Genomic DNA, 23,382 nt, shown 5'->3' on the forward strand with positions numbered 1-23,382 from the left:
AAGTATTAATTTCTCTCAAAAATATAATCTTGCTGACTCCAAGCTTTTGAACGGTAGTGTACTGACTGCAGATGTCTTCTGAAGATGTCATGGAATGGTTATGGCAATATGTGCTGATTCAACTTAAAGTATATCAGAGGTCATTTAATTCCGTGACTACCTCACAACTTCCTGTCTGGAACATGCAATGACTTAACAGGCACAGTAAAGGGAAGTGCATAATAGTTTTCTTATCACAAGTCTGGACCGCAGCCATAGTGAGAGTGGAACAGCGGGTCCAACTTCATCCTGGGTACACCATTATCAGATAGCAGTGTGATAAAAGTGCATAAAGAGGCTTAATATGTGCTTGTGGTAGACCTCTACCTTCCATATCTTTCAGTTATGCCTCATTGACTTTCAAAACATTTTTCTTTTATCCCTGGAGAGTAAAGTGAATTTTTATTCTTTCTTTTATTTTTATGAGAATCACTTTTATGTTTGTGTTTATGCAAAGGCATTTGGCCTTATTCTTATATTTCAGTCAGAAACAAACTTTCTGTCAGGATCACTATCGTCAAAGTGATAGACAATTACAATATAGTTTAGATTGGCAGTATGGTTCTGTTCTGGGCAAGAACTTCCTGCGCATCCTAGCATGGATAAGAGCAGGGAGAGCAGTGATAACCCCCCTAGGGTAAACAGAACAGAAGCAACAATGTATTGCAGATAGCATTAATGTCAATATTTAATGTACAACCTAATTCGGGAATTCAGTCTGATTCAGGGGGAATCAGAATGCCAAATCCTGACTGACGAGAGGAGGAGCTGGGGATGGAGGAGGGTAATTCGCTCCGGAGAAACGCAATAGCAGCTGATAGGACTGAAGGAGCTTATATATGCATGCTGTGATAGGCATCGTATTCCTATAGCTAGACGTGATCAGCTGACAGTCAGCTGATGCGAGCTTGACTAACATGACCTGCCAGAACTAATTTTATGCATAGACAGTAAAAGAAATGGACACAGCGACCCAGCGAGCCTATTTTTTTTACAAAAACAGCTTCTACGGGGCGATAGTGTAAGATACAAGGTAATGGAGCCTTTTATACATTGTCGTGTTTCTTTAGAAATAAACAATGGTCAAATGGAGTCTTTAAACGCCTCAGATGTAAAGTTATTCGCTGTCAAAGTGACGCCAAAATGAATGGGAGTCAATGGGATGCTAACAGCAGGTGATGGCTTGGTTAACAATGGCCGCCCCTATGGAAGGTATGCTTTCCGGGAATCCCCGCCGCCATTTTGAAGTGCGTTCAACTTCATCAAGTGGACAGGGATGTTTTTTTTTTTTGACCGAGGGAGCGAGTCTACTTCAGGCAGATCCATAGTCCACAATGCAACACGATTGTGACATCACAACAGCAACTCGCAGTGCTTAATTTACTCACAAATGCTTACGGTGTTCCATTTTAGCTCATTTCAAGGGTTCTGCCAGTAGTGGACACCTGTGAAACGTAAGCAGTAACCTACATCCAAGTGAATGAGAAATAGCGAAGTTAAAAAAGAAAAGTAGATTTAAACACAGTCTATGGCTGCGTCCGAAATCACATACTCTCTTGAGTAGGGGCCCATTTTAAATGTGTCTACTTCATGACTGCTGAAATGTATGTTCTATATAGTTTGAATGTGTGTACTATGAATATAATCTGGATGTACTACATTCGCCATTATCATGTGACCTACCAGAATCAGTTGTGTCGCTTCACTGCCATTCAGAAATCCTCTCCCGTGGCCTCATGGAATAGTAAACTGTCCATCATATGCTGACTTCAGACTCTCGTGAGAAGTAGCTCATCCGGGTTCTTTTTGCCTACTCTTTCACGAGTACTGTGAATTCGGGCGTACTACTCTTTTCACATACTGTTTCCTTTTTTTTTGCCTACTATATAGTAGGGAAGTATGCGATTTCAGATGCAATGTGTTTGACTCATGTTTCATAAGAGTCATTTGTTCTGCAATCAGACTACGCAGAATGCACTGTATTTGTTTGATTCACTTAAAGGAACAGGCTCATAATATTCATTTATTTGAGAATTGGACTATACTGGTGGTGGTGCTGTGTGTTTTAGATTCAATAAAAAGAACCATTCATAAGAGTCAAATAAGAGTCATCCATTCTGGAACTGGGCTACACTGGATTTGCTGCATGTGTTTGATTCGCTAAAAAGAGCTGGTTCATAAGAGTCATTTGTTCGAGAATCAGAAAATACTGGGGCTGTTTTTGAAATTGCCCCTATACACTCATTCACTATTCCCTACATTACTCCACTAATAGTCCACTTGGGTATGGGATTCAATTCCCGCTAAATGTGTTGCGGTCACGTATCAAAAAATAATAAGTGTTGCAAAGTAGTTGAGTAAATATTGCAGGAAAGTCTTTTTACTGCGGTTTCCTGTGCTCATTGGGTGTGAAAAGTGTTATTAAAATTGTGAGTATTTGTTCCCAAACTTAATGAGGACACTGTGTACCACTTCAGGCTGGAGAGCACTGACATTAAGTTTAGCCTATTGCGTAAATACTTGGGTAAAGTATGTTGACTGCCTCTCTCAAGCTGTTCATTTTGTCTCATTTGACTTTCACAGTGAATCGCTCTGCCCTTGCGACGAGTCGAGTCTTTCAGCAGTTGGTCCGCTTGATCACCTGGCTCACGCTGAGTTGAACACGCTCAGAATAGTAAATAAGCGTAGCCTTATTTGTTGTCCCTTTCATTTACACTTTGCTCCTCTCCTTTATCTTGCACTTCCTCCTTCTGACACTCCCCTGCTGCTCCTCAGAGGTCTTAAGATAAGCTCAACACCGCTGAATAAAAAAGCATTTTCTTTTTGCTGAGATGAGTGAGAGAGAGGACTGGAAATTATGAGGAGGTTATCTCCTAATGCCACAAGTTGGATTCAAACCAGTGTTATTTTAGTAACATTGAGATACCATAATAGTTTTTATTAATATTTTGAATTACTGTAGTTTTTATTTTTATACTTTTTTTTTTTTAAAGGTCTACATATTCATTTTTATTTCAGTTTTAGTTTTAGATATTTTACTACATAAAAGTAAAAGTAAATGAGATATGTTTTGTATTTGTTTTTATTTCAAAAATGTTTTAGTTAACTATAATAACCCTGTTTTTACTGTTTTTTACACATTCAGATTTTGGATTCTTTATGTGTCTGTTATCATCTAGTTTATGAATTGCTTCACATTTATTTATATAGTGTTTTATGCAATAATGATTGTTTCAAAGAAGTTTCACTGTATAATAGACAAGAAAATAACTGTTAATTTAGGCAAAATTCATAATTTTTTTATTTCATTTAATTTTATCTGGATTTGGATCTTTTTTTTTTTTGCTTTGTTTTAAGTTTAAAAAAAATTACCCAAATCTCTAATTGGATATTTCTCTTCTTTTTGCATATGCCGAGTCCCGACTGACTGTATCTGTAGCCGGTACAGCAATAATTAGTATTTATAGCTTCACTGTACTCCAATGCAAAGCTGTGCATGTTGTCCAAGTACAACAAATTCTTCTAAAATGCCTAAAACTTCACACAGTACACTAAGCCAGTTATGTAATCATTGTCACTGTATCCAATTAGCGAACTGAAGAAAGAACCTCCAGTCAGAACAAAGAGTGTATACGTGAGGCCTGTGCCATGTTGGATATGGCCCTAATCCTGTTCTCTAGCTTTAAGCCCTCAATTAAAATGAACGGACATTGAATTTTGACCCCCCTCACTCATGAATAATTCTGTTAAAAAGTTACGTTTTCACTTCAAAATATAACTTTAAGTAAAATTGGGATGACATTTACGTCTTTTAGTTTGTTAAGCGCTGTTTTTGAAGTGTGCATGTGCGTGCTCTAGTTTGAAGAAGCCTATGATTAAAGGTGCAGTGTGTGAATTTTAGCGGCATCTTGTGGTGAGGTGGTGAATTGCAACCACCCACTGCTCACCCCTCCCTTTTCGAAGCACATAGAGAAGCTATGGTGGCTGACACAGGACAAATAAAGTCGTCGTCTGAGAGAGCAGTTAGTTTGTTTAGGGCTACTGTAGAAACATGGCGGCACAAAATGGCGATTTCACTGGAAGGGGACCCGCGGTGTATTTAGAGAGAAATGGTTCATTCTAAGGTAATAAAAACATAACGGTTCATTATGTAAGGTCTTTATACTGCACTGAAAACATAGTTATGTATATTATATTGCATTTCTGTCAATAGATCATGTTTATAATTTATAGCAAAAAATCTAGAAAAGAAAGATCTTAAAAAAGATTACAGTATTAAGAAGTTATTACTCCACCACCTGCGTGACATTATTAACCAACGCGGTTGAACGACAATTTCTTTGTGACAAATGCGGTTTCGTGAAACAGTCGTGACTAGCTAGTTAATTCCAAGCGGCAACCTCCCGCAGTTTCTCTTGAAGCCATTACGGAAGTGACTCGACTGACCGCTAGGGACAGGCTCCAGAAGGAGCAGAATCTCATTGAGCCCCATGTTAAAATGCCCAACTTTACAGCAGAAAAAAACATGTTTACAGCCTGGAACAAATTGTGGTTTTGGTCTATACGGCTAATTTTGCCCTTCATGACAACTGTGAGGGGGGTGAATTTTTTTTATAACTCATTCGTTTACATTATATAAAGCTTTAAAGTTCTGCATAATTAAGGGCGTGGCCACTTTGAGTGACAGGTGGATGGCCATTTATCTGCTGTCTGTTAGTCATTGCGTCACCTCAGCTCCGCCCACGTCCCGCCTCTTTGCCCATTTTCTGTTATCCAGGAGTGACACGCGATGACGCGCTGCCAAGATGGCAACGGCCAGCTCGACCCGACTTTACGCTTCAAAACTGCTCTTCAGAATCCTATGGGTGACGTCACGGACACTACGTCCATATTTTTTTACAGTCTATGGTTAATTCCTGTAGTTAAGCAGTGAGTTACGTTGTTGTATGGGAAACACACCCAACTGACAGACTGGGAAGAGAGGTGCTGTAACCATGTTAAAATATGTGAAAAATAATGTGTTTTTGAACATTCAAGCATGAAAACCTATTCTAGTAGACCCCAAAACAAAATCAAGACTTAGTAATAATATGGCTTAGGGCATAATATGGGCTCTTTTAGGAATCTGAGGTAAAAAGATCTTGTATAATGTTTCTTTAAAAATCATGTCATCATGTCAAATCAACACCATTGCTGAGTATTTACTTCTTAAAACTGAAGTGAATCAAAGACTGTCAAAAAACGCGGTTTGAAATTGCCGGTGTTTCTTATGTCACAAACTAACTTGTATCCAATCATGTCAATATGAGGGCTGGCTTTAGCATATCATTAACTGCTGCAAAGCAGGGGAGTCTCAAGAGAAGCCAGGTTATCCCAGGATATCTTTCTATTGATACATTTAGCAATATAGTGGATTAAATATGTATATGATATGTTACAATGTTATGCCTTTCTCCACTGACGTTCGGAGTTGTTCAAAGCGTTTCTAAGGATACTGATTTTTAGAAAGCAAACTGAGATGGCAAACAGGAATGTGGTTTGTGTAACATTAGCAACACATTATTAGCTGTTTGATAACATAGTCAAGCAAAAGGCTAGTCATATTAATTACCGTTGTGTCCGACGTTTTAAAGAGCGATACCATTGTGCAGCGTTGCAGTTAAGTTGACCGAGTGGATCTCTGAGGTGCGAGTGAGTGGAGGCGGGGCTCATTTGCATATTCGTAAATCCTTGTATACTAAATGAAGCAAGGATTTTTTTTCACAATAAATGTTTAAATATGTCATTTTGGTGATCAAAGATGAGTTTTAAGGGATACAATTATTGACTTCAATATGCTAAAAATCTATAAATCTGTATGCTAAAACTTACTATAATTTGAATGGTTGATTTCGCTAGAGGTTTTGAGAGACTGACCACAGAAATTGTGTTGATTACTAGTCAAATCAGTGTGAATATTCAGAGGGACGTGTGCCCTTCAGTGCCTGCGGGTGGATACAGTACGGCCACTGTTTACAAGCACTGAACCTCGACTCATAGCAACCACAAAGAGAAGAACGAATGAGAAGAAGAGATAGATAAAGAGAGAGAGAGAGAGCGAAAGTGAGGATAGGTTTTTAAAGTGTCATGGTGATAGAAACATAAGTGTTTTCTGTTCTCTGTCCTCTTAATATCTGGCACATGGTCACATATCTTTAATACCTTTAAAGGGCACTTGCCTCTTCTGAGAGCACTTCATGATCCGTGACTTTTCCACTGTCAGTGCTACATAATTTGTTTGTGCTTCTTACAATGAGGCTATTGTTCTTAACTAAATAATAGAACGTCATATGCTGTACGTTAAACTTGAGGGTTTATGTTACAGTGGAATATGACAATCGGGGGGCTTCCAGTTTGAACAGAAGTTGCCTTGCTGGGCTTGTTAACAGGTTAAAGGTGGAATAACTTTTAAGACATTTACATAAAGCAGATGTTGAGATTGCCCGTAACTTGCATAGGATGCTTTGCTAAATATAGATAATATTTGTTTAGCCATTTCTCTATTGACTCGTGTATCAATAAATCATCTTATATTGACACTGCTTGCTTATATAATAATTTGTATATTCATAAAGACACAAGACAGTTCAAAAGTTTGGGGTCTGTAAGATTTTTGCTTAATTCATCATTTTATTCAGCAAGGATTCATGAAATTGATTTAAGAAAGACAGTTCTGTCCGGATCACTATCGTCAAAGTGATAGACAATTAGCATATAGATTGGCGGTATGGTTCTGTTCTGGGCAAGAACTTCCTGCAGCCTAGCATGGATAAGAGCAGGGAGAGCAGTTATAAACCCAACTAGGGTAAACAGAACAGAAGCAACAATGTATTGCAGATAGCATTAATGTCAATATTTAATGTACAACCTAATTCGGGAATTCAGTCTGATTCAGGGGGAATCAGAATGCCAAATCCTGACTGACGAGAGGAGGAGCTGGGGATGGAGGAGGGGAATTCGCTCCGGAGACACGCGATAGCAGCTGATAGGACTGAAGGAGCTTATATATGCATGCTGTGATAGGCATCGTATTCCTATAGCTAGACGTGATCAGCTGACAGTCAGCTGATGCTAGCTTGACTAACATGACCTGCCAGAACTAACGCTATACGCTTGATTTAAAGGATTAGTTCACTTCAAAATGAAAATTTCCTGATATTTTACTCACCCCCATGTGACGTTTTCGACGTGATTGTGCAATCATTAGCATGTCACAGAGCTGCACATTTATTATGTTACAAAACATTTCAAGTAAATGAGCATGAAATCATCATATCAGAATGATTTCTGAAGGATCATGTGACACTGAAGACTTGAGTAATGATGCTGAAAATTCAGCTTTGCATCACAGGAATAAATGGCATAAAATAGAAAACAATTATTTTAATATGTACTTGTAATATTTCATTTAACTGTATTATAATTAAATAAATGCAGCCTCTGAGAGAATAACAATTATACTGAACAAATTTTCTGAACTTTTTAACAATAGTGAACATCAGTTGACACACAGTGTAAAATTTTATTTTTTAATTTATATTAAAGGTGCACTATGTAAATTATTTTCAGTAAAATATCAAAAACCACTAGGCCAGTGTTATATATTTTGTTCAGTTGAGTACTTACAATATCCCAACTGTTTCCAACTATTTGTAAATTGTGAGAAATTGCCATTTTAACCAAGGAACCTGTCAATGGCGTCATATCTGCGTTCCCCCCGGTTTCCGGTTTTATTTTGTAGAAACGCTTTACTCTCACTGCAGTGTGAACAAGTGTCATAGCAGCCGCCGAGAGAACGCACAAAGTAACGTCATAACATAATTTTCAACACACTCAGATGTGTCTAATATGATAAACAGAGCTGCGTTACCTCATATTCATGACCGGAAAAGCGGAAGTCCCGCTGGCGACTGTGTCATAATAAAAGTCCCGCTGCTCGTGAGGCGTGTTTTGCCTTCATCTTATTAACAATCGCTCCAGCGACCTTGCTCAGCTCCACAACACTCGGTCCTGCTCTGCTTCAGACTACAGTAACGTTAATAATCACATCCATGAACATGATTTCTGCCCGAGTCCTATCCCGATTCTTTTCCACCGGCTGTGAGGTGAAGACCACATGTCCCAAGATTCTGCGCTCAAACTTGGCATCATCAAACTACGCCGTTGTTTTGAACAGGCGACCTCTAGTGGATGGAAAAGTTACATAGTGCACCTTTAATCCACAAGAGGCAACAACACAGTCTTTTACACCCCTTTACTATGGTTAAATCACTCTTCTCTTGTGTTTAGTGCTTTTTTTGATCTTAATGTTCCATGATGCATCTGGCTAGTGGCTAGCAGTCACTCATATATTTAAACACTGTTCCATGAGTAGGCTTTGAGATGTATGATGTGCCCTTTTCTATGTGTGCATTTTTTTGTAGCCTATTTTGATTGTTTTGTCAGTGCTGACGCATCATTGACAATATGGTTAATGACACAAGGAGGAGGTTGTGTTTTTGCATGAACTCAACATGGGATGGATTGTTTCACTTGCAGTGGATTGTGATTGCAGTCTTAGGGCGAACATGCAGGTGTTAGGCGCTTCTCAGACAGCAGCTGGTTATCAGGAGCAAACATCCACACTTTCGCTGGGTTTACCTCTGTTTTCCCTCTCTGCAGACCCACTGATATAAACGTGCTGGCACAGAGCGAATGGCATGGGTGCTTTAGAGTCACAGGGTGCTCTTGACTTTAAATAAGGGCTCAGTCTCACAGTTTGTTTATGCAGACAGTCTGAAAGACCATTATTCCTCATTTACACAGACTGTGAGGCCCTGCACTCTGTCTGCTGACTTTACGACGCACCGTTTATTCAGTGCTGTGGCTGCAAACACACACTTAGGTGGTCACAAGATCAACTTAAAAACATTCTGCATTGTCTCGATGAGAATGGCTGAAATCAATCTTTTACTAAAGGTGACGTGTGTAGTTTCTGCACCTCTAGCCTTGCAAACAGAATTGCAAAGATTAACCAAAGTTAAAGTCAGTTCAACCTAGTCGATCAGTAATGCAATTTCTGTTTTAAAATTTTTGTTATATTTTCAGAAAAAATATCTACAATGTTTCAAGCATTCAAACATTTGGGGTTGTAAAGATTTCAAATGTTTTTGTAAGAAGTCTCATGCTCACCAAGGCTACATTTATTTAATCAAAATACTGTAAAAGTGTACCTAATATTTTGAAATATTATAACAATTTAAAATAGCTGTAGTTAAAATAGCTGTAGTTAAAATAGCTGTAGTTAAAATAGCTGATTTATATATATTTGAAAATGTAATTTATTCCTTTATAAAACTATACATTAATCAATAGAAGAAATAAAATACAAATTGAAATAACAATAATAATTGTGAAATTAATAAACAATATGTGCTTAATTGGTCACTTAAAAATAATGCAGCAGTGCAAAGAAAATCTTTATGGTCAAAGTAAAATGTATCTTTGGATTTTGAGTTGAAATCTGTTGAGATAGTTTTTTTTTCATTAAAGGGATAGTGAAATGAAAATTCTTTAATTAATTACTCACCCTCATATTGTTCCAAACCCGTGAGAAAATTAAGAAATGAAGATCTTTTTGATCTTCTGTCCCTCCATTGACAGCTACGCAACTACCATTTTGACGCTTCAAAAAGTTCATTAAGAGATCACAAAACTAATTCATATGAATTGAGTGGTTTAGTCCAAATTCTCGATTGCTTTAGATGATGAACAAATTGAATTTAGGCTTTTATTCACATTTAAACTTTCATCAACTCACAAATCAGTTGTGGTAAACGGAAGCTCAAGCATGATTGCTTGATGTGTTAGAACCAATGAGGTTCATTTTCGTGTTACGCAACACGTTTGAGCTTCTGCAGGAACCAATGAGGTTTGTTCTCTCGTATCAAGCAGGTTTGTTTGAGCTTCTGTTTATGTTCGCTGATCAACATTTATATATGGATAAATTCAATCTGTTTCGTCTTTATTAACTTTTTGAAGTGTCAAAGTGTCAGTTGCTTAGCTGTCTATGGATGGACAGAAAGCGCTCAGATTTCATCAAAAAGATCTTAATTTGTGTTCCGAAGATGAACGAAAGTCTTACGGGAGGGTGAGCAATTAATGACAGAATTTTCATTTTTGGCTGAGCTAACCTTTTAAAGCTTTTTGGTTTTCCATCCACTGCTATTCTAGCTACAACATACCCCTTCCCATCCTCTGGTTGACAGGACGAACATCAATTCTGAGCCAGACCTCTGCTTTCCACCCAGTCCACATGACTGAGCCACGCAGCAGCGCTGAACAGCAGACCAACACCTGTGTTCTTGGTTAAAACAAGGTAAACCCTAATTGCATCATATTTTATTAGCAGAGCCACACATGTACTTCATTTACAAGCCACTCAATTACTCTGGCAGGATATCCTGTGGTCTGTGTCGGGCTCCTTTGCAAAGCTGATGGTTTACGGCTGGACACGGCCTGAGGACATTATTTACATACACTCAGCTAATGGCTGTAAACTAGTCTTGTGTAACTTTTAACTCTTTATTGCTTTATGTAGATGTCATCAGCCAATGAGAATGGAGTCAGCGGGTCTAGCAATAACAGTAGAGAGAAAACATACAAAAAGGTAAATTGTTTTTCATTATTGCTTTCTTTATATCTACAATATTTAGTTTTCACTGCACGATTTTAGCCCCAATTTTTTACTCACCAACAGTTTTGTGGAAATCGCTAACAAATGGCTGAAATCAAAGAGAAATCTGTGCTCGTTCATGTGAGTAACAATCACATAGTGTGTGTTATCTCTCTTGAGAGAAGCGCCAATGTGTCAGTGTTGCCCGTGAAATATTTATCATGCTAAATATCTGGACCTGTCTGTGACCCAGAGCAAAGCCACTTGAAGGCAACCTTCATATCTCCCAATAATACGACCATCTCTGCTCAGAGTCATGCAGTGTGAAATGTGTTTTGACTGGAAATGACATCGCCGATGACCTACAGCCAATGAGAGCGCAAGATACAGGGCAATGGAAAGTTCATGGGGAGAAGTCATAGACCTGCAACAGAACATCGGCAACATGGCTTCGGCAAGCAACCTGCTTTTAAACGAAAAAAGGCTGAGCAAAACGCGTTTTTGTCAAAGACTACATGCTCATCCTGGGTCGACATTTCATCCGATAATGATAGGCATTTTGATTAATATGCAATTTAATGTTGATGATGACACTATTTTACATATGCATCTGCTTGCATATGCTATCGCTTGTGTCTGCTTCTTCTTTTCCTGTGTTTTGATCCTGAGATTCTGTACTCTTTCAGAAGATGCCTACCGTATAACAGTGAAAACATGGAAAGCCGGAAATTTCCGTCAATGGCGGGGAAGCGTTGTCTCATAAATGACAGAAATTTCCTTGAATGGTTGGGAAATAATTAAAGAGCACCTATTATGGCATTTAAAATGTTCCAAATATTGTTTTAGAAGTCCCCAACAACAGTTTTGCATGCATGCAATAATAAAAAAGACTTTAGTTTTCTTATAATATGCATTTATTTTTACCTGTTTTGACAGCGATTCTCAAATGATTCCTTTAGTGATTCACTTTTCAAAACCCCACCTTTACGTGACGCTAGTCTGCAGTGATTGGTCCGATGACCCAGTCAGTTGTGATTGGTATAGTCTGTGCAGATATTTTTGGAAACGGAACGCTCATCAAAGTCTTATAGTGACAGTAATTTGTTAATACGTGTCAGGAGTTATGAATATGAAAACCGCGTCGGTACCGTTTGATTGTAATATGAGCCTCAGCTGATCTCATTCATAAAAAAACTCCTCTATTCTCCTCACGAAGACTCGCGACAAATCAACATCCCTCAGGGCTTTTAGTTCAAAAGTGTGCAGATGAGGAGACATATTGATAGATTCTCATATGTCTGTGTCAAATTTCTAAACAGAGGAGTATTTTTTATTCAATACTTCCTCAAAATGCGCAGATGTAGCCTAATCATGAGCGATTGAGTCTCTTATGTGTTGTTTTCAATTCATACTGGCAGCCGGAGGGCGCTCTGTGCACATGTAGTCCATATATGGTACAGACAGACGAAGAAGATACCATGTGCCATAATAGAAGTCCATAATAAAAGCTTCCTGAGATCGCGAAACATGCAAATAAAGACATTTGAAGACTAATAAACACAATCGCGACGATGTATGGTTTGTCTTCAAGCCACATAGTCTTCAAATGCTCATCCTTGGGCAGATGAAAAAAGTTTGCTTTTGAGTCGCACTGCAGAACACAGTGTCTCGTCGCCATGATGTTTTCTAGTTTTCACTGGCGTCTTGGAGCGCAATAAGTGGGTGTATCGTATTCAAATAACTTGACAAGTTGACGTCATCTAGTCAGAGAAAAAGCTTCGGTCTTCTAACGATTCTTAAAAATTACTCAGAGTCGACTCTTACTTTTGAAAGAAAATAACTATATATACGGTGCACTGTCATATTTCAAACTTTGCAGGATGTTTTTGTTCACTTAGATCTATGTTACACACTACATGAAAGGTAAATTTCAAAATTCCATGATAGGTGCTCTTTAACAAGAAGAAGTTAATGTGCATGTTTGGTTATGAAAAGTAGTTTGTAGACAATGGGCCCTATTTTAACGATCTTTAGAGCACTTTAGAGCAGGTTTTTGTTGGTCAATGGCGCAGTCGTCTTCAGTTGTCTCAAAATAGCAAAGTGCCAACCATGCATCTGAACACACCTCGTTTTCAGACCAGCACGCCCATGGGCGAACAGATTAGCGTGCGTGCATTTGCTATTTAAACAATGTGGCACTGGACGTGAAAATGATAACTGCGTCGGGCTGAAAGTAGCAAAAAACACTTGCGTCACACCTATCGTTGCATTGGGCCCAGAGTTGTCGTTGTGTAATGTGCTCACAGTAGCAACTAAATGGTACCCCACACGGTCGTGTAGTGTGCGAAAGAACAGTGTTCCTACGACTTTGCATAACCCATTTGTATATAAAACAAAACAAAAACTGTGTTCTCTTGTAATTTAATTTTCCAAGGCAGGGCCTCTGAATTCATGACTATGTACATCAGTGTTTCGCTGCATGTTGATAAAACACAGAAAAAGATCAACAAATTGTCCGCCAACACCTCTGTTCAGTGAAGAATGAGCTACATTTTTCCAATCACGCTATTGTCAGTGTGTCCAATGACGAGTTTAGCATGTTGATGATGTCCACCCTTCTAAATGTTGGTATCAACAGAGGCCTATCAATGAACTTTCCAGAATTCCAAGATTTGATGGTTTTGTTAGACGCTAGTCACGCTACACACCTTTTCATGTTATGGCTGATCTAATGCTTCTAGTGAACCTTGCTCATGAGTTTTCACCCACAAGTGCCATTTGCATAACAAAAGGAGATTTAGGAGGCAAGTTTAGTCTTGTGCATCTAAAAATTACCTCAATAAAGGGCCTCAATGTTAGAGCAGGTTTCAAAATCACTATAAACTAATTTTTTCAGTTTTGCTTTTTATTATGGATATTGTTTCAGACTACATCATCTGCCCTGAAAGGAGCTATCCAGCTTGGCATTGGTTACACCGTGGGGAATCTGACCTCAAAACCTGACCGAGATGTGCTCATGCAGGACTTCTATGTGGTGGAGAGTGTGTTTTTACCCAGGTATGGACAGACAGAGGATGCATACAGCACATGTGCAGGACGCTGCCTGTGCACATTGTTGTTTTGTCTATGTTGTCAAAGTGTGAGGACATTTCTCAAATTCCCTCCTATGGCATTTAGTTTGGGTCATCTGCTCTCCATTTTTTCCCCAAATAGGGGCATCTTAACATCAGTACATCTTTGAGTGATTATTCACGCTCTAAAGAGAGTGTATCATGAGAACTAGAAACTTGAGCTCATGCTAATTCCTGCATGGTTGATTCTTGCACAAATGATTCCCAAAAGACTCTTTTGAGTGAGCAGAGTAAATACAAGATTCAAAGGGATGCCACTGATCCACTAGCCTGACTTCCTTATTTATAGAGTCTGATTCTCTCACTGGGGATTGCACTCCAGTTGCATGTGCTCGCCCTCAGTTTGAACCAATTTGACAGTATGTGCTTGTGTTCGGGATGGAATAATAGTGTACTATATTTTGCATATACTTAAAGCAAATGGCTTTATGCAACTTTCAATTAAAGTCTGCATACTGTGCAATGTGCATAATATAATGTATGTACTGCATACTAGGGGCATGCAATACAACCTCTATCTGTATCTACAGTATATTGGTTATGATGACAAATTTATATGTAGCAGAAGTGGACATAACTTACAGTAAGTTGGTTAAAACACAAGAATCTAAAATGTAAAGCACATGTTTATTATTCATACATTAGCGTTACCTAAAATTTTACAGTCAGTAAGATTTTTATAAGAAGTCTCTTATACACACCAAGGCTGCATTTATTTGATAAAAAATACAGTAAAACAGTAATATTTAGAAAATGTAAATTATTTTAATATTAATATCCTGTGATGCAAAGCTGAATTACTCCAGTCTTCAGTGTCACATGATCCTTCAGAAATCATTCTAATATGCTGATTTGCTGCTTAAGAAACATTTCTTATTATTATAAATAAATAATAGTTATGCTGCTTAATATTTTTGTAGAAACAGTAATACATTTATTTCGGGATTCCTTCACGAATAGAAAGTTAAAAAAGAATTGAATGCATCCTTACCGAAAAAAATATTAATTTTCTTTACTGACCCCAAACTTTTAAACGGTAATGTATATTTAGTATAGTAAAAAGTAGTAGAGATTATGCATAACAAATGTAGGCTAGTATGTATACTCACATGCTTTAGATGCATTTGGAATGACAATCACAAGCACATGAGTCACATTACAGCAGTAATATTCTAAAAACATAATTATTTAATTTGATTATGGCTCTTTTAGGCTTATCTATATAACAAAAAAACTGAAATAGAACATCACAGGCATTTTTCATAGAAGGTATTATTAAACAGGGAATGCTCAGATTTATGTGTTGATTGAAATATTTGATGATGTTATCAGTAATACTTTTTTTATTACTTAGAAATGTTTGTTATGCGTTCTATAGTCATTTTTCATGCTTTTCGGAATAAGGCAATCTGGCATTCTACACTACAGAAATAACAGTAATACACTATCTGAACATGATACATTGCCAAAAACAGGCAGAGAGAAATGACTCCTATGTCTATGAGACAGATTTGCACTTGCTGAAGCCCCATTTTTCAGAGTTAGGTCATTCGTCTGCCCCTCATCGGCCTGCTATTGTTTTAGTTTTTAGAGATGAGCTCTAATTCAGAGGTCAGTTGTACATTTCGGATTGGGTTACACAATAGGCACGGATTGGGATTTATCATCTGCAATAGCTAATGCTCAGAACTTATTCAAGTGCCCTGAAAAAACAGCAACTCTCTAACCCATTTGTTATGAGGGATCACAGGCACTTTTTGTTTAGCTGTATTTTGAGTGATTGTGACATCATCTGGCCCTTTCAAGTCACACATTTAGGAATTATTCAAACAGGGTTAATCCAAATACTAATGACCTGCCTCATAATAGAAAAAGGTGAAAAGTGGGTTACAGGATTTTTTTTGTCTTCCCAGGGCTTGCTTACATTTCATCATGTGTAACTGATGTGGCTGACCCTGGTGTTTAGTTTGTGTAACCGTTAGTAGAGTAAGACTAGGACCTCCTTGTCCTCAGGCATTGGTTACTGTTGTGTGTCTCTGGAAAAGAGTACCTCTGGTGTTTACTGCTGGTGGGTCACATTGCAACAAGGACACGCTCAATGGGGCTCAGAAAGATCAAATGTGTCTCTGTTCCTTGGGCATAAAGAAGCATTTAGGTTGGGTAACAGTTTCTCACAATTTCTGGTTCTCCTTACAGGATTATGTTTACAGACAGGTTCTGCCCAGAAGCCTCTTGTGTTAGGGAATGTGATGATCATTAATGAAATGACATGTACGCTTTGTTTATTGTGATACCTTAAGCAAATGCTTTCACTTTTGCAGTGAGGGAAGCAATCTGACTCCAGCACACCATTATCCAGACTTCCGTTTCAAGACGTACGCACCACTGGCTTTCCGCTACTTCCGCGAGCTGTTCGGGATCAAGCCAGATGATTACTTGGTAAAAGACTTTGCCTAATTGTTTTTTTTTATTAAACATGAAATGCGCTTGAATGAAATTTGAATGAATGACACTACCGTTCAAAAGTTTGTAATATATTTAAATGTATTTATAATCAGTTATAGACATTAACTGTTACTAGCCACTCAGCATTTTCACTGGCCACAATTTTGACATCGATGCCATTGGGAAAAACTGCCATATAGATATTTTTAATATTGTCTCATAATTTGCAACTTTAAGACCTGACACACGGATCTATTATACACATGCGTTTTCTTTCTCAACTGTTTATGTTCACTTAAATCATAACATAATTTTGACTTTATATTGTGTGTATTTGACTGTTTAATCGGCTTTGTGCGCTCACTTTGGGTGTGAGAACAACATTTTTGGGAATGATTCAAATGATGTGCAATACATGCAATCCCACGCCAAAATTCAAGCCTTTTTATCAGCAACAATTTGAAACGTGTGAGGGGAGGCGGGTTTGTGTGTAACTCGCTGTCGGACAGAGAGATGAGAGAGCGAGAAAGCACAGCTGGTATTGTGTATCTATCCTGTGAAAAATAAGTATCGGAAGTGTTTCAGATATTTCAGTATCGATATGTATAGAAAAATCTATATTTTTTGACAACACTACATTGCACTTAGTTTATTATTTCAAATGCATTTTAAAAAGACATCATCTGAAAGCTGAATAAATAAGCTAGGACAATAGTTGGCCGACATTCAACTATTTGAAAATCTGGAATCTGAGTGTGCAAAAAAAATCTTAAATATTGTGAAAATTGCCTTTAAAATTGTCCAAATGAAGTCCTTAGCATAGCATATTACTAATAATAATATGTTTTTGATATATTTACAGTAGGAAATTTACAAAATATCTTCATGGAACATGATCTTTACTTAATATCCTAATGATTTTTGGCATAAAATATATTTTTTTTAGCCATACAATGTATTGTTGGCTATAGCCACAAATATACCTGTGCTTATGTATAAAATTCAACTCGCCATATAGGAGTGACTGCGTTACACACCACCCACAGTTGGTGGGTGTTAATGTCAAGCCCTGTTTTTAATAATATTTTACAATATATCTGTTTTTACCGTGTTTTTAATCAAATAAATGCAAACCTGGTGTGCATAAGAGACTTCTTTCAAAATCAATCAACAATCCCAAAATATTGAAAGATAGTGTACATCTTCCTGGTCTTATTTTGCACAATTCATCATTGCAATGCCAGATGCATTCATGAACTGCTATGACTCTAATAAACGTTATTTTTATCTCCATATTAATGCCAGGATTATTATGTGTCCCATTCCCTAAAAGTTCCTAAACCATAACAAAGCATCTTTGTATGAATTAAAGTTCAGAGCCTGCTTACATCAGGCGCCAGTAAGAGTGACCAAGAGCACCGCTGACCACTGATGAACTTTACCGCTGCACCTTGCCAACTGTGACTGGCTGGAACTCAAAATCTACGTCCTCGTTTCTAAATTCCCAGCAGGGATTAGCGGTTTGGTTTGATGTGTTCTCGCTATGTAAGATGTGTCCTGGCACATTGCGATGAGTTGTTGGAGGTGTACGTTCCCCTGCACTGCAACACTGCCTCTCGGCCACTGCAGTGCTTCTGCAGCATCTCTGCAGCTCTCATACAGTTTAATCTGCGTGTCTGCGTGTGCGAGTCAGGGTGGATGATGCTGATTAGGTATATGATCTCAGTCAAGCTGTTAATTGCCTCCTCTGCACTTTGACATTTAATGGCCGTGTAATTAACCCAGCAGAGCGGTATCAATCCCAGGTGCCTGATAGTCTGGTCTTCCCATGTCATTTATGAACCTGCATTATATCATCCTCTGTTATGAATCTATTGAATGCCACCTTGGGCTTAGATTGCACAAAAATGCTAATTTTTAGGATGTCTCTAATGACAAGGAAATACCTTTTTACATAATACCATTCAAAGCGAACTTTTTTTGCATTCTTTATTTTGCATTGGCGAATGGGAGTTCCTTATTATTTGCATTTATTATTGACACACTTAAGTTTTCCAGAAAAAATCTGAATGAAGTGACTGTCAAATTATCAGAGATGGAGTGAAATCTATTTAAGTTTAGAAGTTCTTGAAGCTCAATGAAATTATGTATTACATATACTAATGTTCAATAGTTTGGTATCAGTAAGATTTTCTTTTTTTAAAGAAGTCTCTTATGCTCACCAATACTGCATTTATTTGATTAAAAATAAGGTAATATTGTGAAGTATTCATTCAAATTTATGGGTCGCTTTGAGTTAAAGCATCTGCCAAATGCGTAAATGTCAAGTCACCTTTATTTCTATAGCGCTTTTCACAACACATATTGCTTCAAAGCAGCTTTACAGTGATGATAGGGAATGAATTTTGTTTTTGATTGATTCAAAAACTGATTTCAAAATGTAAAAACGCATGTAAAAAAATGTATTGCACAAAATGAAAACAATAATGTAAATATTATTATTATAAATGTGAATCAAAATTTTTTAAGCGCATTTAAATAATAATACATAAAAATAACAAGCATGATTTAATCTTTTTAAGTCATAATTTTGACTTTAAATCCAAAATTTAGAATTTTTATCTCAGAATTTTTAAAATCCTAATTTCAACTGTTCATCTCACAATTACTTGGCATGTCATATTTTTGACATTTTATCTGATAATGAGGACTTTTAAAATCATATTTTCAACATTTTATCTTATAATTATGACTTAGCATGTCATATTTTTGAATTTTTATCTAATAATGAGGATGTTTAAAATCATATTTCCAACATTTTATCTCTTAATTATAACTTTATGATCATTGAAATGAGCTGATCAGTAATATCATTGAATATTTAGTGTCCCCAACTGAGCAGGCCAAAGCCAAATGTGACAGTTTTAGTGTATTTTCATAATGGTATATACTAGCATACTATAAATGGTATGTTAAACAGTATGCAACATTAATTTTTCAAATAATAGCATGCTACTTTTTTGTTATTAAACTATATTTCAGTGGGTGGCTTTCTATCTCTCAAATACAGTTATTTTTGCATTTTTAATCCAATTTTGTGTAAAAAAATAAATAAATAAATAAAAAAGTCTGGTCTGGTACAATATTCATTATATTGCACTTGAAATGGAAGAGGATTGCATTGTGGGATACAGTATTCCATGCAGTGTGTGTTGAAGTACGTTGTCCAGGTATATTATGGGTAATGTTGGGAATAGCATATTAACATACTACTCTTATTGTTTCTGCAGTAGCCTACGTATGTGACCCTGGACCACAAAACATAAGGGTCAGTTTTTTTGAAATTGAGATTTATACAGCATCTGAAAGCTGAATAAATAAGCTTTCCATTGATGTATGGTTTGTTAGGATAGGACAATATGAAAATCTGGAAGTGTGCAAAAAATATTAGGAAAATCGCCTTCAAAAGTCCTTAGCAATGCATATTACAACTAATACATGTTTGATATATTTACGGTAGGGAATTTACAAAATATCTTCATGGAACATGATCTTTACTTAATATCCTAATGATTTTTGGCATAAAAGAAAAATAGATCATTTTGACCCATACAGTGTATTGTTGGCTATTGCCACAGATATACCCGTGCAACTTATGACTGGTTTTGTGGTCCAGGGTCACATATACCAAGTCAGCAAACATCTGACATCGCCCACACTGTTGAGAGCGGCGTTTAGATGAATATGTAAATATGTGCTGCTTGCTTTCCTCTCAATAACAACATAAACAACAAAAAAGAGAAAACACCAAGCATTTCAATAAAGCAAAAACATCTGATCAACATGGATATGTTTGCACAAGCTCTGCAATTCGGCACTCTTTATTTATATGGCGTCACATTTATTTATATGGCACTTTATACAAAAGATTGCTTAAAATCAAACAGCTTTATCATATTACACATGAAAAACAGTGGCAGTGTCTCGTTTCATTAGAAGTACAACTTAATTTTCTACTATGAAGCATCTCTCCAGTGTGTTCATGTTCTCACACTGGGAGTTCGAAACAGCTTGCCAACGCGATTTCGAACTCCCAAAATTAACTCCAAACGAAGTTCGGTTTGGCCTGATTTTGTTAAAAATTACAAGTTACAAGTTGATTTCGCTTTAAGTATATCAGGGCCTTTAATCATGAAACTCTTCCGTGCCACTGATTGGCTATCTCGTTGCCGATTCTTCAGCCAATCAATCGCTTCTTCCTATTTATGCTCACCTTTATTTTTTTACGGTCCGACTAGATGGTGCTCAGTCCAGTGTTGCCAGATTGGGCGGTTTTGAATTTGATTGTGCGGGTAAAAATGGGGTTGGGCAGGTGGACAAAATTTGGGCTATTCTGGGGTCAATCGTCGACCCAATCTGGCAACACTGGCTCAGTCCTCCCTCCTCCCCAGCTCCACCTGTCTAGATCTGCTACAGAGGTTCTCCTTTGTCTTGAAGCAGCACGTTTTACTATCATACACTTTGTACTTTGCTCCACAGCAGCAGCAGCGTAACAGATCTAGTCTGCCAAAACCATTCAAATTTAGATTTGTTATTAATAAACTGCGTTACAAACTACTCAGAGAGTTGTCAAGACTGAAATATAGCACAGTGTGCACTGTGCAAGGTTTGCACATTTTCTGAACTCATAAAATACATGACCTTCTAGATTTGCCAAAGAGTGCAGTATACAACAGAGCACACTGCACAGAATACTGTATCCCACAGTGCAATGCTTTTTTAGACTGATTATTTGATTTAACTGACAAGACTTAAGACATTTTTACACAACATTTCATTAAAAATACTAAAAATGAACATTTATCCAGTAGTTTATTTAGTAGTAGGCAGTATTCAGTGAGATAGTAATCTATTCCAAACACAGACATGCATACAGAAATTCTGCATACTTGCAAAAAATTGTGTTGTTTTGTGTTATACTCTTAGTCTTTATAGACTAACAGTGCCCACAATATTGTGTTTTCCAAATCCTTTAGTACAAGGTTAAACTACAAACTGTAGATTGTTTGTACTATAACTGGGCACTAGGAATAAGGAATGAGAAAAGAAAAAGCAAGACTAAAATACAGTAGGAAAAGGTCAGGCTTAAGATGAAAGAATGGGATATTGGTTTACTCTTTTGAGTATGTTGTGTACATTTTTGCAATTATGCAGATAGGCATGAGGAAGTGCAAGCTAATTAAGAAGCCACACACTCGCGGGATAACACGCAGTCCAAATGCTAATGTCCATGTGTTTGGGCTGGAAGTACAACGTGACTGTTGACTTTCATTAGGCAGGCCTTGAATATGAGTCTGGCCTCTGTTCAACACTGTCCTCATGCTGCTGCTGCGTCCCGACCTCCTCAGGGAACCCCGCCAGAAAAGGCAGTAGAAATGTTTGCTTTAAGACCTCATAATGTTTCAGGGTTTTTACATAACCCTAATTAAACCACAGGACTTCCAGGCAGTAATAATCTGGTCTTTCAGTGGTGTAAAGTCAAACTGTTTTTTGGATATTGCAATAAAACACAGTATACTGCAGCCAGTCAATTTGATGGTGTTTGGTGCCAGTTTAACATAAATATAAATTGGTGATTTTTTTTTCTTTTGGCAGCATATGTATATTTAAAGCACAGGTAAAAATAGATGCTCTTTCATAAAAGTCCCAGAGTACCTCATTATAAGTTCACAGTCTGTAGTCTTGTAGATTTCAGACATCTTCTCCTCTTGATGATTGTATAGCGCGCAACAAGACCGCCCACATTTCCATTCATATTCTTCATAGGGATTTCAGAAAACTTCAATAAGCAATGAACCAAATTACAATCCATTACAATATGTGAAAAGCAGGCACTTGAATTCAATTGATGAAATTATCTGCATATCCCATGAAGCATTGCCACTGACAATTAAATGAAAGATTGTTTGTTACAATTAAATAAAAAACTATATACAGTAGGCCTATATGTATACGTGTATATACAAGTCGATCAATCACAATTAATTGTATCTAACATAAAAGTATTTTTATATAATAAATGTGTGTGTATATATATATATATATATATATATATATATATATATATATATATATATATATATATATATATATATATATATATATATATATATATATATATATATATATATAATACATAGATATGTGTGTGTGTATATATTTCTCACACATATATGTTATATAAAAACAAACTTTTATATTAGATGCAATTAAAAATTACAATTGTATAAAAACTATATTTTATATTTATAGATTATATCTATATATTATATTTAATTTTACAATACAGTATGTATATATGAGCCTCTTTCAGACACCATGTGTATATGTATATGGAATAATTGACTTTGGACCATTTAATTTTTTAGAAAATATTGCAAAAATAATGGTAATGGCGCCACGACGTGAAGCAGTCAATTATTCTGCTTATACTACGGTTACCACACCTCAAGACATTGTTCAGATGTTGCATTTCAAGACATTTGTCAGGTTTTTGTTCTTAAAACACTCTTGTGTGGAGGACTAATTTATTACGCATCTCATCACATGCCAAAACACAGATTTTAGAGCTAGTAATGGAGGCTTGAGCCATAGATAGCAAACTAATGCAATGCATCTCTTAACAGTGTTCGGCAGCAGCGTCTCTAAAGAAGAGCGCTGTTATTACCTCGCTAGTAAGAAATGTTGGGTAGCTTTTAAATTGCTTAACTAGTTTACTTATACATTTGTCAGAGTTGCGCTGTCAACACGTTTCTGTGTGTGTCCTTATTGTATATGTGTGTGTTTGAGAGAAAGAGAGTATGTGCTTTCTGTACATAATAAAGCGTAATTTTATGGCAAAAACATGGAAATAATTAGTCCTATTGTTTACTATATTTATTCGAAGTGTCTATTTACACCAAGTGCAAATAGCGTGCCTTGTTGGCAAGTGCTATTCGCACTAGCTCCGAATAACAATGCCTGGTTGGGTCAAACAAGATAAAAAAACATGGATATTTAAATGTCTTCAGTGGT

General features: G+C 36.9%; 1 protein-coding gene across 6 annotated transcripts in view; it reads left to right on the forward strand.

Moving 5' to 3' along the window:
• The window catches only part of pip5k1bb (phosphatidylinositol-4-phosphate 5-kinase, type I, beta b), a 69,051-nt gene that overhangs the window by 15,387 nt on the left and 30,282 nt on the right, over positions 1 to 23,382 (forward strand). For 2 of the 6 annotated variants that reach the window (XR_013817360.1, XM_079827807.1), the window contains exons 2-5: positions 10,326 to 10,435; positions 10,658 to 10,726; positions 13,659 to 13,789; positions 16,185 to 16,302. Coding sequence is in view for 4 of the 6 variants with exons in the window: in XM_079827807.1 (XP_079683933.1) it covers positions 10,658 to 10,726; positions 13,659 to 13,789; positions 16,185 to 16,302 (318 nt within the window). In the remaining 2 variants the exon portion in view is untranslated. Of the gene's footprint in view, positions 1 to 10,290; positions 10,436 to 10,657; positions 10,727 to 10,816; positions 10,874 to 13,658; positions 13,790 to 16,184; positions 16,303 to 23,382 lie in introns of all 6 variants that reach the window. The other 4 variants (XR_013817361.1, XM_079827806.1, XM_079827809.1 and 1 more) reach the window with 3 other exon arrangements.

This window comes from Gobio gobio (assembly GCF_949357685.1).
Source record: "Gobio gobio genome assembly, chromosome: 10".
Classification (NCBI taxonomy): Eukaryota; Metazoa; Chordata; class Actinopteri; order Cypriniformes; family Gobionidae; genus Gobio; species Gobio gobio.